The 17,638-nt window shown below is 32.6% G+C and overlaps 1 protein-coding gene and 13 non-coding genes across 14 annotated transcripts; 4 read left to right on the top strand and 10 right to left on the bottom strand.

Annotated features, from left to right (window-relative positions):
* Nucleotides 1-1,055: 1,055 nt before the first annotated feature.
* Nucleotides 1,056-1,841, top strand: LOC109151225 (uncharacterized mitochondrial protein AtMg00810-like). The gene has a single exon (XM_019299144.1). The coding sequence runs from the start codon at nucleotides 1,056-1,058 to the stop codon at nucleotides 1,839-1,841; it is 786 nt and encodes a 261-aa protein (XP_019154689.1).
* Nucleotides 1,842-2,381: 540 nt separating this feature from the next.
* On the bottom strand, nucleotides 2,382-2,462 carry TRNAL-CAG. The gene has a single exon. It is a non-coding gene; the product is annotated as a tRNA-Leu (tRNA).
* Nucleotides 2,463-5,493: 3,031 nt separating this feature from the next.
* Nucleotides 5,494-5,574, top strand: TRNAL-UAG. Its single transcript has one exon. It is a non-coding gene; the product is annotated as a tRNA-Leu (tRNA).
* Nucleotides 5,575-6,628: 1,054 nt separating this feature from the next.
* Nucleotides 6,629-6,709, top strand: TRNAL-CAG. Its single transcript has one exon. It is a non-coding gene; the product is annotated as a tRNA-Leu (tRNA).
* A 2,495-nt stretch (nucleotides 6,710-9,204) lies between these two features.
* TRNAL-CAG lies at nucleotides 9,205-9,285 on the top strand. The gene has a single exon. It is a non-coding gene; the product is annotated as a tRNA-Leu (tRNA).
* Nucleotides 9,286-11,073: 1,788 nt separating this feature from the next.
* Nucleotides 11,074-11,154, bottom strand: TRNAL-AAG. Its single transcript has one exon. It is a non-coding gene; the product is annotated as a tRNA-Leu (tRNA).
* A 621-nt stretch (nucleotides 11,155-11,775) lies between these two features.
* On the bottom strand, nucleotides 11,776-11,856 carry TRNAL-AAG. Its single transcript has one exon. It is a non-coding gene; the product is annotated as a tRNA-Leu (tRNA).
* A 416-nt stretch (nucleotides 11,857-12,272) lies between these two features.
* On the bottom strand, nucleotides 12,273-12,353 carry TRNAL-AAG. Its single transcript has one exon. It is a non-coding gene; the product is annotated as a tRNA-Leu (tRNA).
* A 617-nt stretch (nucleotides 12,354-12,970) lies between these two features.
* Nucleotides 12,971-13,051, bottom strand: TRNAL-AAG. Its single transcript has one exon. It is a non-coding gene; the product is annotated as a tRNA-Leu (tRNA).
* A 619-nt stretch (nucleotides 13,052-13,670) lies between these two features.
* On the bottom strand, nucleotides 13,671-13,751 carry TRNAL-AAG. The gene has a single exon. It is a non-coding gene; the product is annotated as a tRNA-Leu (tRNA).
* Nucleotides 13,752-15,075: 1,324 nt separating this feature from the next.
* TRNAL-AAG lies at nucleotides 15,076-15,156 on the bottom strand. The gene has a single exon. It is a non-coding gene; the product is annotated as a tRNA-Leu (tRNA).
* A 621-nt stretch (nucleotides 15,157-15,777) lies between these two features.
* TRNAL-AAG lies at nucleotides 15,778-15,858 on the bottom strand. Its single transcript has one exon. It is a non-coding gene; the product is annotated as a tRNA-Leu (tRNA).
* A 416-nt stretch (nucleotides 15,859-16,274) lies between these two features.
* TRNAL-AAG lies at nucleotides 16,275-16,355 on the bottom strand. The gene has a single exon. It is a non-coding gene; the product is annotated as a tRNA-Leu (tRNA).
* A 617-nt stretch (nucleotides 16,356-16,972) lies between these two features.
* On the bottom strand, nucleotides 16,973-17,053 carry TRNAL-AAG. The gene has a single exon. It is a non-coding gene; the product is annotated as a tRNA-Leu (tRNA).
* Nucleotides 17,054-17,638: the final 585 nt, after the last annotated feature.

Here is a 17,638-nt window from a genome sequence, read left to right as displayed (position 1 = left end):
ATAATACACAGGGTATATAAGAGAGGAGAGAAGCCGGCAAAAGGCTGTTACAATTGAACAACTGACATGGACATAAAATACAAGAATGCCCTTCTACTATAGATTACATAAGTGCCCCTCTACTTTATTAGGGTTGAACTAGAAAGAAACTGATGTTGTAGATAGATGTTTTGAACTTTAAAAGGGAAAGCTTCAAATTACGGGAGCAAATTTCCGAACTAACTTAACTTTGGACATTTTAATACGGAGTAATTGGATTTGAACTTTAAAAGGGAAAGCTTCAAATTACGGGTTCAAATTTTTGAACTAACTTAACTTTGGATTTTAATATGGAGTAATTGAATTTGAACTAAATGGTAATCGTTGTTGAGAGTGGGATTTGAACCCACACCCTTTCAGACTAAAACTTAAATCTGGCGCATTATACCAACTCGGCCATCTCAACATTATTTTTGCTATCACGACATTGTTTTCACTTACCAATTTAAATATAATTGACTTAAATGTCTAACATTTAAATTTATTGTTAAGAATGACACTTCGTATCCTTGGATAGTGCTGATCGTGAATAAAAGGTTGTTGAGTGTGTTGGCAACAAGATTAATTAAATGAAAAAAATATCTTATTTATAAATAGTTTCTTTGTTGGTGTTAAGTTAATAGTTTTCTGTATTTTTTTTTTCTAGTTGCGTCCCTAAGTGCGAGGGTTGAACTAGAACGAAACTGAGGTTGTAGAGAGATGTTTTGAACTTTAAAAGGGAAAGCTTCAAATTACGGGAGCAAATTTCCTTGTGTTAGGAATATAGCGGAATAATGCGGAAGCGAAGAATCGAAAATTGAGAATTATAGAAGTTAAATAATATAAATAGGGAGAATATCATAAATGACAATAAATTAATAAACTAGGAATATAAGTGCACACGTGCACACCTTTTCAAAGTTCACACCTGAACTTTTACCTTTTCAAAGTTCACACCTTTAGGGGCTCCTACGTTCTTCCTCGGCATTGAGACTATACCCCTAGATGGCGGCATATTATTGTCTCAACGCCGTTACATGGATGATATTCTTACTCGTGCTGGTATGACGGATTGCAAGTCTCTATCCACACCAGCAGCAGTGACGAAGTCTGCGACACCGACTACAGATCCCTACGAGAACCCGACTCAATATCGTCGGTTGGCAGGGGCACTACAGTATCTCACTATCACTCGTCCGGATCTCTCTTATGCAGTTAACAGACTCTGCCAGTTCATGCACACTCCTACTGATGAACATTGGGCCATGCTAAAGCGTGTTCTTCATTATGTGAAGGGTACTATCACACATGGCTTACGGCTTTCTGTGTCATCTTCCTCTGATGTGCATGCTTATTCAGACTCTGACTGGGCTGGTTGTCCGATGGACAGGAAATCAACCAGCGGCTATGCTGTGTTCCTTGGGTCTAATCTGGTTTCTTGGGTTTCTCGCAAGCAGCGGACCGCGGCCAGGTCATCTACTGAGGCAGAGTACAAGGGTCTTGCTGACGTGGCTGCAGAGGTCACCTGGGTTATGTCGCTACTTGGTGAGCTTGGACTACAGTCACGGAATCCCGCCACATTGTGGTGCGACAACCTTGGGGCAACTTACATGTGTGCCAATCCCGTGTTCCACGCCAGGACTAAGCATGTCGAGATTGACTATCATTTCATCCGCGATAAGGTGTCTACAGGGGAGTTCTTGGTCAATTTTGTCTCTACGAAGGACCAACTTGCTGACATCTTCACCAAGCCACTAGCTTCTGCTCGTTTCAGCTCTTTAAGGGACAAGCTCAATGTTGTGTCTCCACCACCTTCAGCTTGAGGGGGTATGTTAGTAGTGTTACATTATTAGTATAATTATATGTAACATTATAGTTAGAGTTGATTTAGTCTTGTAACCCACAGCTATTATGTGGGGTTAGTTAGATAGGCTTCTATCTCTTTTATCATTGTGTAACTGTCAGAGTTTGAATCTACGTAAAATATTCACTCATCGTTGCATCCCTTAGTGCGAGGGTTGAACTAGAAAGAAATTGTTGTTGTAGATAGATGTTTTGATCTTTAAAAGGGAAAGTTACAAATTACGGAAGCAAATTAACGAACTAACTTAAATTTGGACATTTTAATACGGAGTAATTTGATTTGAACTTTAAAATGGAAAGCTTCAAATTACCGGAGCAAATTTCCGAACTAACTTTACTTTGGACATTTTAATACGGGGTAATTAGATTTGAACTTTAAAAGGGAAAGCTTTAAATTACGTGTTCAAATTTCTGAAGTAATTGGATTTGAACTTTAAAAGGGGAAGCTTCAAATTACAGGAGCAAATTTCGAAACTACTTTAGTTAGAAACTGTAATTGTTGTTGAGAGTGGGATTTGAACCCACGCCCTTTCAGACCAGAACCTGAATTTAGCGCCTTAGACCAACTCGGCCATCTCAACATTATTTTAGTTATCACAACATTGTTTTAATTTAACAATTTAAATTTAAATGATTTAAATGTTTAACATTTAAATTCTTTGTTAAGAATGACACTTCATATCCTTGTATAATAGTGTTGATCGTGAATAAAAGGTTGTTGAGTGTGTTGGCCATAATTATAATTAAGGGTCCGTTTGGAAAGCAGGAAAATGGCTTCTGGAAAATGTTTTTTGGAAAATGAGTTATTTTTCAGAAAACATGTTCATTTCCGGTGTTGGCTACACAACGGAAAATTGTGTTTGTATGTTTGGTTCATTTTCTAGAAAATGACAAAATCCAAAAACAAAAATCACAAATTATTATTTTTTAACATAACATTATACATAAACAAAGCACAAAATTAGAAATTGTGAAATAAGTATTTAGACAAACATAGCAGATGATGGTGGTGGACAACAACAACAATAGAAATGGTGAAATTGAAATTGAAAATAGAAATGGTGAAATTGGTGTTGGACACAGCAAACGGCGCTGGTGGACAGCAATCACAACAACAATCGAAATGGTGAAATTGAAATTGAAAATAGAAATGGTGAAATTTGTGGTGGACAGCAGGCGACGGTGGTGGACAACAACAATAGAAATGATGAAATTGAAATTGAAATTGAAGCAACAACCCTTGACAGTGGCGGTGGACAGCAGATTCGGCCCTTGAAACCTTCGTCTACCTCTTTCTTTTTTCTCAACCAATAGTGATGGTGGTAGGCGGTGACTGGAAGCAATGGCAGAGCAGAGCAGTGGCGGTGACCGGACGCGGTGGCTGGGCAGAGCAACGGCGTACCTGGGGTTGCTTCCTCAGTCTTCCTCAGCAGCAACGTGCAGATCGACGGCGGCGACGTGCAGATCGACGGCAGCGACGGGTAGATCGACGGTGGTGACAGGTAGATCGGCGGCAGCGGGATGAACCTCCAACAGTGGTGATGGTCGCCGGTGATGGTCTTTGGTGTTGATGTAGTATCCGGCGACGGTCGTTGATGTTGTGGCAATGAACCTTCAGCTCCAGCAGTGATGAACCGAATGATGGAAAATGACTTCCCCTCAAAAAAAGGGGAAGTCATTTTCCGAAAAATTGGCCTCATTTTCCATTGACCACTCTTCATTTTCCTTTGACCACTCATTTTCCAACCTAATCAAACACCAGAAATCTGGACTCATTTTCCGGGTTTCCAAACAGACCCTAAAAGAAAAAAATATCTTATTTATAAATAGTTTCTTTGTTGGTGTTATGTTAATAGTTTTCTATTTGTTTTTTTTTTTTGCTAGTTGCGTCCCTTAGTGTGAGGGTATAACTAGAAAGAAACAGATGTTTTAGAGAGATGTTTTGAACTTTAAAAGGGAAAGCTTCAAATTACGGGAGAAAATTTCCGAACAAACATAACTTTGGAAATTTTAATACGGAGTAATTGGATTTGAACTTTAAAAGGGAAAGCTTTGGAAATTTTAATATAGAGAAATTGGATATGCAAACGTGATTTTGAAATTTAGTTAGAACCTGCAATCGTTGTTGAGTGAGATTTGAACCGACACCCTTTCGGACCAGAACCTTAATCTGGCGCTTTAGACCAACTCGGGCATCTCAACATTAATTTTGTTATCCCACAACATTGCTTTCATTGAACAATTTAAATATAAGTGACTTAAATGTTTAACATTTAAATTTATTGTTAAGAATGAAACCTCGTATCCTTGGATAGTGCTAATCGTGAATAAAAGGTTGTTGTTGTGTGTTGGCCACAAGTATAATTAAAAGAAAAAAATATCTTATTCATAAATAGTTTCTTTGTTGGTGTTAAGTCAAATGTTTTCGGTATTTTTTTTTTTTGATAGTTGCATCCCTTAGTGCGAGGGTTGAACTAGAAAGGAATTGTTGTTGTACAGAGATGTTTTGATCTTTAAAAGGGAAAGCTACAAATTACGGAAGCAAATTAACGAACAAACTTAAATTCGGACATTTTAATACGGAGTAATTTGATTTGAACATTAAAAGGGAAAGCTTCAAATTACCGTAGAAAATTTCCGAACAAACTTTACTTTCGACATTTTAATACGAGGTAATTAGATTTGAATTTTAAAAGGGAAAGCTTTAAATTACGTGTTCAAATTTCTGAACTAACTTAACTTTGGACATTTTAATATGGAGTAATTGGATTTGAACTTTAAAAGGGGAAGCTTCAAATTACAGGAGCAAATTTCCAAACTATTTTACTTAGAACCTGAATCTGGCGCCTTAAACCAACACGGCCATCTCAACATTATTTTAGTAATTACAACATTGTTTTAATTTAACAATTTAAATTTAAATGATTTAAATGTTTAACATTTAAATTCTTTGTTAAGAATGACACTTCATATCCTTGGATAATAGTGTTGATCGTGAATAAAAGGTTGTTGAGTGTGTTGGCCATAATTATAATTAAAAGAAAAAAATATCTTATTTATAAATAGTTTCTTTGTTGGTGTTATGTTAATAGTTTTCTATTTGTTTTTTTTGCTAGTTGCGCCCCTTAGTGTGAGGGTTGAACTAGAAAGAAACAGATGTTTTAGAGAGATGTTTTGAACTTTAAAAGGGAAAGCTTCAAATTACGGGAGAAAATTTCCGAACAAACATAACTTTGGAAATTTTAATACGGAGTAATTGGATTTGAACTTTAAAAGGGAAAGCTTTGGAAATTTTAATACGGAGAAATTGGATATGCAAACGTGATTTTGAAATTTAGTTAGAACCTGCAATCGTTGTTGAGAGTGGGATTTGAACCCACACCCTTTCGGACCAGAACCTTAATCTGGCGCCTTAGACCAAATTGGGCATCTCAACATTAATTTTGTTATCACAACATTGCTTTCATTTAACAATTTAAATATAAATGACTTAAATGTTTAACATTTAAATTTATTGTTAAGAATGAAACCTCAACAACTTAAATGTTAAACATTTAAATCATTTATATTTAAATTGATAAATGAAAACAATTTTGCGATAGCTAAAATAATGTTGAGATGGCCGAGTTGGTCTAAGGTGCCAACTTTAGGTTTTGGTCCGAAAGGGCGTGGGTTCAAATCCCACTCTCAACAACGATTACCGTTTCTAACTAAAATTGTTCGGAAATTTGCTCCTTTAATTTGAAGTTCAAATCCAATTACTCAACATTTTAATTCCCAAAGTTAAGTTAGTTCGGAAATTTGAACCCGTAATTTAAAACTTTCCCTTTTAAAATTCAAATCTAATTACCCCGTATTAAAATGTCCAAAGTAAAGTTAGTTCGGAAATTTGCTCCGGTAATTTGAAGCTTTCCATTTTAAAGTTCAAATCAAATTACTCTGTATTAAAATGTCCAAATTTAAGTTAGTTCGTTAATTTGTTTCCGTAATTTGTAGCTTTCCCTCTTAAAGATCAAAACATCTATCTACAACAACAATTTCTTTCTAGTTCAACCCTCGCACTAAGTGACGCAACTAGCCAAGAAAAAAAAAAATACAGAAAAAATTTAACTCAACACCAACAAAGAAACTATTTATAATTAAATATATTTTTTTTAAATTATACTTGTGGCCAACACACACAACGACCTTATATTCACGATCAGCACTATCCAAGGATACGAAGTGTCATTCTTAACAAAGAATTTAAATGTTAAACATTTAAATCATTTAAATTTAAATTGTTAAATTAAAACAATGTTGTAATTACTAAAATAATGTTGAGATGGCCGTAATTTGAAGCTTTCCCTTTTAAAGTTCAAATCCAATTACACCGTATTAAAATGTCCAAAGTTAAGTTAGTTCAGAAATTTGCTCCCGTAATTTGAAGCTTTCCCTTTTAAAGTTCAAAACATTTCTCTAAAACATCTGTTTCATTCAAGTTCAACCCTCGCACTAAGGGACGCAACTAGCAAAAAAAATAGAAAACTACTAACTTAACACCAACAAAGAAACTATATATAAATAAGATATTTTTTTCTTTTAATTATAATTGTGGCCACCACACTCAACAATCTTTTATTCACAATCAGGACTATTATCCAAGGATACGAAGTGTCATTCTTAACAAAGAATTTAAATGTTAAACATTTAAATCATTTATATTTAAATTGATAAATGAAAACAATGTTGTGATAGCAAAAATAATGTTGAGATGGCCTATTTGGTCTAAGGCGCCAGATTCAGGTACTGGTCCGAAAGGGCGTGGGTTCAAATCCCACTCTCAACAACGATTACCGTTTCTAACTAAAATAGTTCAGAAATTTGCTCCTGTAATTTGAAGTTCAATCCAATTACTCCATATTAAAATGCCCAAAGTTAAGTTAGTTCGGAAATTTGAACACGTAATTTAAAGCTTTCCCTTTTAAAGTTCAAATCAAATTACCCCGTATTAAAATGTCCTAAGTAAAGTTTGTTCAGAAATTTGCTCCGGTAATTTGAAGCTTTCCCTTTTAATGTTCAAATCAAATTACTCCGTATTAAAATGTCCTAATTTAAGTTAGTTCGTTAATTTTCTTCCGTAATTTGTAGCTTTCCCTTTTAAAGATCAAAACATCTCTCTACAACAACAATTCCTTTCTAGTTCAACCCTCGCACTAAGGGACGCAACTAGCAAAAAAAAAAAAATACAGAAAACATTTAACTTAACACCAACAAAGAAACTATTTATAAATAAGATATTTTTTTCTTTTAATTATACTTGTGGCCAACACACACAACAACCTTTTATTCACGATCAGCATTATCCAAGGATACGAAGTTTCATTCTTAACAATAAATTTAAATGTTAAACATTTAAGTCATTTATAATTAAATTTTTAAATGTAAGCAATGTTGTGATAACAAAATTAATGTTATGATGGCTGAGTTGGTCTAAGGCGCCAGTTTAAGGTTTTGGTCCGAAAGGGCGTGGGTTCAATTCCCACTCTCAACAACGATTGCCGGTTCTAACTAAATTTCAAAATCATGTTTGCATATCCAATTTCTCCATATTAAAATGTCCAAAGTTAAGTTAGTTTAGGAATTTGCTCCCGTAATTTGAAGCTTTCCCTTTTAAAGTTCAAATCCAATTACTCTTCTCCCGTAATTTGAAGCTTTCCCTTTTAAAGTTCAAAACCTCTCTCTAAAACATCTGTGTCATTCAAGTTCAACGCTCGCACTAAGGGACGCAACTAGCAAAAAAAAATAGAAAACTATTAACTTAACACCAACAAAGAAACTATATATAAATAAGATATTTTTTTCTTTTAATTATAATTGTGGCCAACACACTCAACTACCTTTTATTCACAATCAGGACTATTATCCAAGGATACGAAGTGTCATTCTAAACAAAGAATTTAAATGTTAAACACTTAAATCATTTATATTTAAATTAATAAATGAAAACAATGTTGTGATAGCAAAAATAATGTTGAGATGGCCGAGTTGGTCAAAGGTGCCATTTTCAGGTTTTGGTCCGAAAGGGTGTGGGTTCAAATCCCACTATCAACAACGATTACCGTTTCTAACTAAAATAATTTGGAAATTTGCTCCAGTAATTTGAAGTTCAAATCCAATTACTCCATATTAAAATGCCCAAAGTTAAGTTAGTTCAGAAATTTTAACCCGTAATTTAAAGCTTTCCCTTTTAAAGTTCAAATCAAATTACCCCGTATTAAAATTTCCAAAGTCAAGTTAGTTCAGGAATTTGCTCCCGTAATTTGAAGCTTTCCCTTTTAAAGTTCAAATCAAATTACACCGTAATAAAATGTCCGAATTTAAGTTAGTTCGTTAATTGGCTTCCGTAACTTGTAGCTTTCCCTTTTAAAGATCAAAACATCTCTCGACAACAACAATTCCTTTCTAGTTCAACCCTCGCACTAAGTGACGCAACTAGCAAAAAAAAAATACAAAAAACATTTAACTTAACACCAACAAAGAAACTATTTATAAATAAGATATTTTTTTCTTTTAATTATACTTGTGGCCAACACACACAACAACCTTTTATTCACGATCAGCACTATCCAAGGATACGAAGTTTCATTCTTAACAATAAATTTCAATGTTAAACATTTAAGTCATTTATATTTAAATTGTTAAATGAAAGCAATGTTGTGATAACAAAATTAATGTTGAGATGGCCAAGTTGGTCTAAGTCGCTAGATTAAGGTTCTGGTCTGAAAGGGCGTGGGTGTGGGTTCAAAACCCACTCTCAACAACAATTGCTGGTTCTAACTAAATTTCTAAATCATGTTTGCATATCCAATTAATCTGTATTAAAATTTCCAAAGTTAAGTTAGTTCGGGAATTTGCTCCCGTAATTTGAAGCTTTCCCTTTTAAAGTTCAAATCCAATTACTCCGTATTAAAATTTCCAAAGTTATGTTTGTTCCGAAATTTTCTCCCGTAATTTGAAGCTTTCCCTTTTAAAGTTTAAAACATCTCTCTAAAACATCTGTTTCTTTCTAGTTCAACCCTCGCACTAAGGGACGCAACTAGCAAAAAAAAACAAAAGAAAACTATTAACATAACACCAACAAAGAAACTATTTATAAATAAGATAATTTTTTTCTTTTAATTATAATTATGGCCAACACACTCAACAACCTTTTATTCATGATCAACACTATTAACTAAGGATATGAAGTGTCATTCTTAACAAAGAATTTAAATGTTAAACATTTAAATCATTTAAATTTAAATTGTTAAATTAAAACAATGTTGTGATAAAAATAATAATGTTGAGATGGCCGAGTTGGTCTAAGGAGCCAGATTCAGGTTCTGGTCCGAAAGGGCGTGGTTTCAAATCCCACTCTCAACAGCAATTACAGTTTCTAACTAACATAGTTTGGAAATTTGCTCCTGTAATTTGAAGCTTCCCCTTTTAAAGTTCAAATCCAATTACTCCATATTAAAATGCCCAAAGTTAAGTTAGTTCGGAAATTTGAACCCGTAATTTAAAGCTTTCCCTTTTAAAGTTCAAATCAAATTACCCCGTATTAAAATGTCCAAAGTAAAGTTTGTTCGGAAATTTGCGCCGGTAATTTGAAGCTTTCCCTTTTAATGTTCAAATCAAATTACTCCGTATTAAAATGTCCGAATTTAAGTTAGTTCGTTAATTTGCTTCCGTAATTTGTAGCTTTCCCTTTTAAAGATCAAAACATCTCTCGACAACTACAATTCCTTTCTAGTTCAACCCTCGCACTAAGGGACGCAACTAGCAAAAAAAAAAAATACAGAAAACATTTAACTTAACACCAACAAAGAAACTATTTATAAATAAGACATTTTTTTCTTTTAATTATACTTGTGGCCAACACACACAACAACCTTTTATTCACGATCAGCACTATCCAAGGATACGAAGTTTCATTCTTAACAATAAATTTAAATGTTAAACATTTAAGTCATTTATAATTAAATTTTTAAATGTAAGCAGTCATTTATCATTTAAATTCTTTGTCAAGAATGTCACTTCGTATCTTTATATAGTGCTGATCGTGAATAAAAGGTTGTTGAGTGTGTTGGCCACAAGTATAATTAAAATCAAAAAAAAAAAAATCTTATTTATAAATTGTTTCTTTATTGGCGTTAAGGTAATAGTTTCCTGTTTTTTTATTTTTTCTTTTTTGCTAGTTGCGTCCCTTAGTGGGAGTATTGAACTAGAAAGAAACTGGTGTCGTAGAGAGATGTTTTGAACTTTAAAATGGAAAGTTTCAAATTACATGAGCAAATTTCCGAACGAACTTAACTTTCGACATTTTAATACACGGTAATTGGATTTGAACTTTAAAAGGGAAAGCTTCAAATTACGGGAGCTTATTTCCGAACTAACTTAACTTTGGACATTTTAATACGGAGTATTTGGTTTAGAACTTTAAAAGGGAAAGCTTCAAATTACGAGAGCAAATTTCCGAACTAACTTCACTTTGGGCATTTTATTAATTTGAAACTATAGAGTGGGATTTGAACCCACGCCCTTTCGGACCAGAACCTTAATCTGGCGCCTTAGACCAACTCGACCATCTCAACATTATTTTGATTTTCGCAACATTGTTTTCATTTAACAATTTTAATATAAATTATTTAAAAGTTTATCATTTAAATTCTTTGTCAAGAATGTCACTTCGTATCTTTATATAGTGCTGATCGTGAATAAAAGGTTGTTGAGTGTGTTGGCCACAAGTATAATTAAAATCAAAAAAAAATCTTATTTATAAATAGTTTCTTTATTGGCGTTAAGGTAATAGTTTCCAGTTTTTTTATTTTTTCTTTTTTGCTAGTTGCGTCCCTTAGTGCGAGTATTGAACTAGAAAGAAACTGGTGTCGTAGAGAGATGTTTTGAACTTTAAAATGGAAAGTTTCAAATTACATGAGCAAATTTCCGAACTAACTTAACTTTCGACATTTTAATACACAGTAATTGGATTTGAACTTTAAAAGGGAAAGCTTCAAATTACGGGAGCTTATTTCCGAACTAACTTAACTTTGGACATTTTAATACGGAGTATTTGGTTTAGAACTTTAAAAGGGAAAGCTTCAAATTACGAGAGCAAATTTCCGAACTAACTTCACTTTGGGCATTTTATTAATTTGAAACTATAATCATTGTTGAGAGTGGGATTTGAACCCACGCCCTTTCGGACCAGAACCTTAATCTGGCGCCTTAGACCAACTCGACCATCTCAACATTATTTTGATTTTCGCAACATTGTTTTCATTTAACAATTTTAATATAAATTATTTAAAAGTTTATCATTTAAATTCTTTGTCAAGAATGTCACTTCGTATCTTTATATAGTGCTGATCGTGAATAAAAGGTTGTTTAGTGTGTTGGCCACAAGTATAATTAAAATCAAAAAAAAAATCTTATTTATAAATAGTTTCTTTATTGGCGTTAAGGTAATAGTTTCCAGTTTTTTTATTTTTTCTTTTTTGCTAGTTGCGTCCCTTAGTGCGAGTATTGAACTAGAAAGAAACTGGTGTCGTAGAGAGATGTTTTGAACTTTAAAATGGAAAGTTTCAAATTACATGAGCAAATTTCCGAACTAAATTAACTTTTGACATTTTGATACACGGTAATTGGATTTGAACTTTAAAAGGGAAAGCTTCAAATTACGGGAGCTTATTTCCGAACTAACTTAACTTTGGACATTTTAATACGGAGTATTTGGTTTTGAACTTTAAAAAGGAAAGCTTCAAATTACGAGAGCCCTTTCCGAACTAACTTCACTTTGGGCATTTTAATTTTAATACGGAGTAATTGGATATGCAAACCTGATTTTGAAATTTAATTAGAAACTATAGTCATTGTTGAGAGTGGGATTTGAACCCACGCCCATTCGGACCAGAACCTTAATCTGGCGCCTTAGACCAACTCGGCCATCTCAACATTATTTTGATTTTTGCAACATTGTTTTTATTTAACAATTTTAATATAAATTATTTAAAAGTTTATCATTTAAATTCTTTGTCAAGAATGTCACTTCGTAGAGAGCTGTTTTGAACTTTAAAATGGAAAGTTTCAAATTACATGAGCAAATTTCCGAACTAAATTAACTTTTGACATTTTAATACACGGTAATTGGATTTGAACTTTAAAAGGGAAAGCTTCAAATTACGGGAGCTTATTTCCGAACTAACTTAACTTTGGACATTTTAATACGGAGTATTTGGTTTTGAACTTTAAAAAGGAAAGCTTCAAATTACGGGAGCAAATTTCCGAACTAATTTCACTTTGGGCATTTTAATACGGAGTAATTGGATATGCAAACCTGATTTTGAAATTTAGTTAGAAACTATAATCATTGTTGAGAGTGGGATTTGAACCCACGCCCTTTTGGACCAGAACCTTAATCTGGCACCTTAGACCAAATTGGCCATCTCAACATTACTTTTCTTATCGCAACATTATTTTCATTTAACAATTTTAATATAAATGATTTTAAAGTTTATCATTTAAATTCTTTGTCAAGAATGTCACTTCGTATCTTTATATAGTGCTGATCGTGAATAAAAGGTTGTTGAGTGTGTTGGCCACAAGTATAATTAAAATCAAAAAAAAAAATCTTATTTATAAATAGTTTCTTTATTTGCGTTAAGGTAATAGTTTCCTGTTTTTTTAATTTTTCTTTTTTGCTAGTTGCGTCCCTTAGTGCGAGTATTGAACTTGAAAGAAACTGGTGTGGTAGAGAGATGTTGTGAACTTTAAAATGGAAAGTTTCAAATTACATGAGCAAATTTCCGAACTAACTTAACTTTCGACATTTTAATACACGGTAATTGGATTTGAACTTTAAAAGGGAAAGCTTCAAATTACGGGAGCTTATTTCCGAACTAACTTAACTTTGGACATTTTAATACGGAGTATTTTGGTTTTGAACTTTAAAAAGGAAAGCTTCAAATTACGAGAGCCCTTTCCGAACTAACTTCACTTTGGGCATTTTAATACGGAGTAATTTGATATGCAATCCTGATTTTGATATTTAGTTAGAAACTATAATCATTGTTGAGAGTGGGATTTGAACCCACACCCTTTCGGACCAGAACCTTAATCTGGCGCCTTAGACCAACTCAGCCATCTCAACATTATTTTTTTTATTGCAACATTAATTTCATTTAACAATTTCAATATAAATGATTTAAATGTTTATCATTTAAATTCTTTGTCAAGAATGTCACTTCGTATCTTTATATAGTGCTGATCGTGAATAAAAGGTTGTTGAGTGTGTTGGCCACAAGTATAATTAAAATCAAAAAAAAAAAAATCTTATTTATAAATAGTTTCTTTATTTGCGTTAAGGTAATAGTTTCCTGTTTTTTTATTTTTTCTTTTTTGCTAGTTGCGTCCCTTAGTGCGAGTATTGAACTTGAAAGAAACTGGTGTGGTAGAGAGATGTTGTGAACTTTAAAATGGAAAGTTTCAAATTACATGAGCAAATTTCCGAACTAACTTAACTTTCGACATTTTAATACACGGTAATTGGATTTGAACTTTAAAAGGGAAAGCTTCAACTTACGGGAGCTTATTTCCGAACTAACTTAACTTTGGACATTTTAATACGGAGTATTTTGGTTTTGAACTTTAAAAAGGAAAGCTTCAAATTACGAGAGCCCTTTCCGAACTAACTTCACTTTGGGCATTTTAATACGGAGTAATTTGATATGCAATCCTGATTTTGATATTTAGTTAGAAACTATAATCATTGTTGAGAGTGGGATTTGAACCCACGCCCTTTCGGACCAGAACCTTAATCTGGCGCCTTAGACCAACTCAGCCATCTCAACATTATTTTAATTTTCGCAACATTGTTTTCATTTAACAATTTTAATATAAATTATTTAAAAGTTGATCATTTAAGTTCTTTGTCAAGAATGTCACTTCGTATCTTTATATAGTGCTGATCGTGAATAAAAGGTTGTTGAGTGTGTTGGCCACAAGTATAATTAAAATAAAAAAAAAAATCTTATTTATAAATAGTTTGTTTATTGGCGTTAAGGTAAAAGTTTCCTGTTTTTTTATTTTTTCTTTTTTGCTAGTTGCGTCCCTTAGTGCGAGTATTGAACTAGAAAGAAACTGGTGTCGTAGAGAGATGTTTTGAACTTTAAAATGGAAAGTTTCAAATTACATGAGCAAATTTCTGAACTAAATTAACTTTTGACATTATAATACACGGTAATTGGATTTGAACTTTAAAAGGGAAAGCTTCAAATTACGGGAGCTTATTTCCGAACTAACTTAACTTTGGACATTTTAATACGGAGTATTTGGTTTTGAACTTTAAAAAGGAAAGCTTCAAATTACGGGAGCAAATTTCCGAACTAATTTCACTTTGGGCATTTTAATACGGAGTAATTGGATATGCAAACCTGATTTTGAAATTTAGTTAGAAACTATAATTTTCATTGTTCAGAGTCGGATTTGAACACACGTCCTCTCGGACCAGAACCTTAATCTGGCGCCTTAGACCAACTCGGCCATCTCAACATTATTTTTGTTATCGCAACATTATTTTCATTTAACAATTTTAATATAAATGATTTAAAAGTTTATCATTTAAATTCTTTGTCAAGAATGTCACTTCGTATCTTTATATAGTGCTTATCGTGAATAAAAGGTTGTTGAGTGTGTTGGCCACAAGTATAATTAAAATCAAAAAAAAAAAATCTTATTTATAAATAGTTTCTTTATTTGCGTTAAGGTAATAGTTTCCTGTTTTTTTATTTTTTCTTTTTTGCTAGTTGCGTCCCTTAGTGCGAGTATTGAACTTGAAAGAAACTGGTGTGGTAGAGAGATGTTGTGAACTTTAAAATGGAAAGTTTCAAATTACATGAGCAAATTTCCGAACTAACTTAACTTTCGACATTTTAATACACGGTAATTGGATTTGAACTTTAAAAGGGAAAGCTTCAAATTACGGGAGCTTATTTCCGAACTAACTTAACTTTGGACATTTTAATACGGAGTATTTGGTTTTGAACTTTAAAAAGGAAAGCTTCAAATTACGAGAGCAAATTTCCGAACTAACTTCACTTTGGGCATTTTAATTTTAATACGGAGTAATTGGATATGCAAACCTGATTTTGAAATTTAATTTGAAACTATAATCATTGTTGAGAGTGGGATTTGAACCCACGCCCTTTCGGACCAGAACCTTAATCTGGCTCCTTAGACCAACTCGGCCATCTCAACATTATTTTGATTTTTGCAACATTGTTTTCATTTAACAATTTTAATATAAATGATTTAAAAGTTTATCATTTAAATTCTTTGTCAAGAATGTCACTTCGTATCTTTATATAGTGCTGATCGTGAATAAAAGGTTGTTGAGTGTGTTGGCCACAAGTATAATTAAAATCAAAAAAAAAATCTTATTTATAAATAGTTTATTTATTGGCGTTAAGGTAATAGTTTCCTGTTTTTTTATTTTTTCTTTTTTGCTAGTTGCGTCCCTTAGTGCGAGTATTGAACTAGAAAGAAACTGGTGTCGTAGAGAGATGTTTTGAACTTTAAAATGGAAAGTTTCAAATTACATGAGCAAATTTCCGAACTAAATTAACTTTTGACATTTTGATACACGGTAATTGGATTTGAACTTTAAAAGGGAAAGCTTCAAATTACGGGAGCTTATTTCCGAACTAACTTAACTTTGGACATTTTAATACGGAGTATTTGGTTTTGAACTTTAAAAAGGAAAGCTTCAAATTACGAGAGCCCTTTCCGAACTAACTTCACTTTGGGCATTTTAATTTTAATACGGAGTAATTGGATATGCAAACCTGATTTTGAAATTTAATTAGAAACTATAGTCATTGTTGAGAGTGGGATTTGAACCCACGCCCATTCGGACCAGAACCTTAATCTGGCGCCTTAGACCAACTCGGCCATCTCAACATTATTTTGATTTTTGCAACATTGTTTTTATTTAACAATTTTAATATAAATTATTTAAAAGTTTATCATTTAAATTCTTTGTCAAGAATGTCACTTCGTAGAGAGCTGTTTTGAACTTTAAAATGGAAAGTTTCAAATTACATGAGCAAATTTCCGAACTAAATTAACTTTTGACATTTTAATACACGGTAATTGGATTTGAACTTTAAAAGGGAAAGCTTCAAATTACGGGAGCTTATTTCCGAACTAACTTAACTTTGGACATTTTAATACGGAGTATTTGGTTTTGAACTTTAAAAAGGAAAGCTTCAAATTACGGGAGCAAATTTCCGAACTAATTTCACTTTGGGCATTTTAATACGGAGTAATTGGATATGCAAACCTGATTTTGAAATTTAGTTAGAAACTATAATCATTGTTGAGAGTGGGATTTGAACCCACGCCCTTTTGGACCAGAACCTTAATCTGGCACCTTAAACCAAATTGGCCATCTCAACATTACTTTTCTTATCGCAACATTATTTTCATTTAACAATTTTAATATAAATGATTTTAAAGTTTATCATTTAAATTCTTTGTCAAGAATGTCACTTCGTATCTTTATATAGTGCTGATCGTGAATAAAAGGTTGTTGAGTGTGTTGGCCACAAGTATAATTAAAATCAAAAAAAAAAATCTTATTTATAAATAGTTTCTTTATTTGCGTTAAGGTAATAGTTTCCTGTTTTTTTAATTTTTCTTTTTTGCTAGTTGCGTCCCTTAGTGCGAGTATTGAACTTGAAAGAAACTGGTGTGGTAGAGAGATGTTGTGAACTTTAAAATGGAAAGTTTCAAATTACATGAGCAAATTTCCGAACTAACTTAACTTTCGACATTTTAATACACGGTAATTGGATTTGAACTTTAAAAGGGAAAGCTTCAAATTACGGGAGCTTATTTCCGAACTAACTTAACTTTGGACATTTTAATACGGAGTATTTTGGTTTTGAACTTTAAAAAGGAAAGCTTCAAATTACGAGAGCCCTTTCCGAACTAACTTCACTTTGGGCATTTTAATACGGAGTAATTTGATATGCAATCCTGATTTTGATATTTAGTTAGAAACTATAATCATTGTTGAGAGTGGGATTTGAACCCACGCCCTTTCAGACCAGAACCTTAATCTGGCACCTTAGACCAACTCGGTCATCTCAACATTATTTTTGTTGTTGCAACATTGTTTTCATTTAACAATTTTAATATAAATGATTTAAAAGTTTATCATTTAAATTCTTTGTCAAGAATGTCACTTCGTATCTTTATATAGTGCTGATCGTGAATAAAAGGTTGTTGAGTGTGTTGGCCACAAGTATAATTAAAATCAAAAAAAAAATCTTATTTATAAATAGTTTCTTTATTTGCGTTAAGGTAATAGTTTCCTGTTTTTTTAATTTTTCTTTTTTGCTAGTTGCGTCCCTTAGTGCGAGTATTGAACTTGAAAGAAACTGGTGTGGTAGAGAGATGTTGTGAACTTTAAAATGGAAAGTTTCAAATTACATGAGCAAATTTCCGAACTAACTTAACTTTCGACATTTTAATACACGGTAATTGGATTTGAACTTTAAAAGGGAAAGCTTCAAATTACGGGAGCTTATTTCCGAACTAACTTAACTTTGGACATTTTAATACGGAGTATTTTGGTTTTGAACTTTAAAAAGGAAAGCTTCAAATTACGAGAGCCCTTTCCGAACTAACTTCACTTTGGGCATTTTAATACGGAGTAATTTGATATGCAATCCTG

The sequence above is a fragment of the Ipomoea nil genome, unplaced genomic scaffold (assembly GCF_001879475.1).
Source record: "Ipomoea nil cultivar Tokyo-kokei standard unplaced genomic scaffold, Asagao_1.1 scaffold2283, whole genome shotgun sequence".
Taxonomy (NCBI): Eukaryota; Viridiplantae; Streptophyta; class Magnoliopsida; order Solanales; family Convolvulaceae; genus Ipomoea; species Ipomoea nil.
Note: the sequence above shows the minus strand (reverse complement) of the source record. Positions and strands in the feature narration are given on the sequence as shown.

What these genes read in the sequence shown, in the direction of transcription:
- LOC109151225 (XM_019299144.1), top strand. Translation starts at nt 1,056, where the DNA reads ATGGATGATATTCTTACTCGTGCTGGTATGACGGATTGCAAGTCTCTA.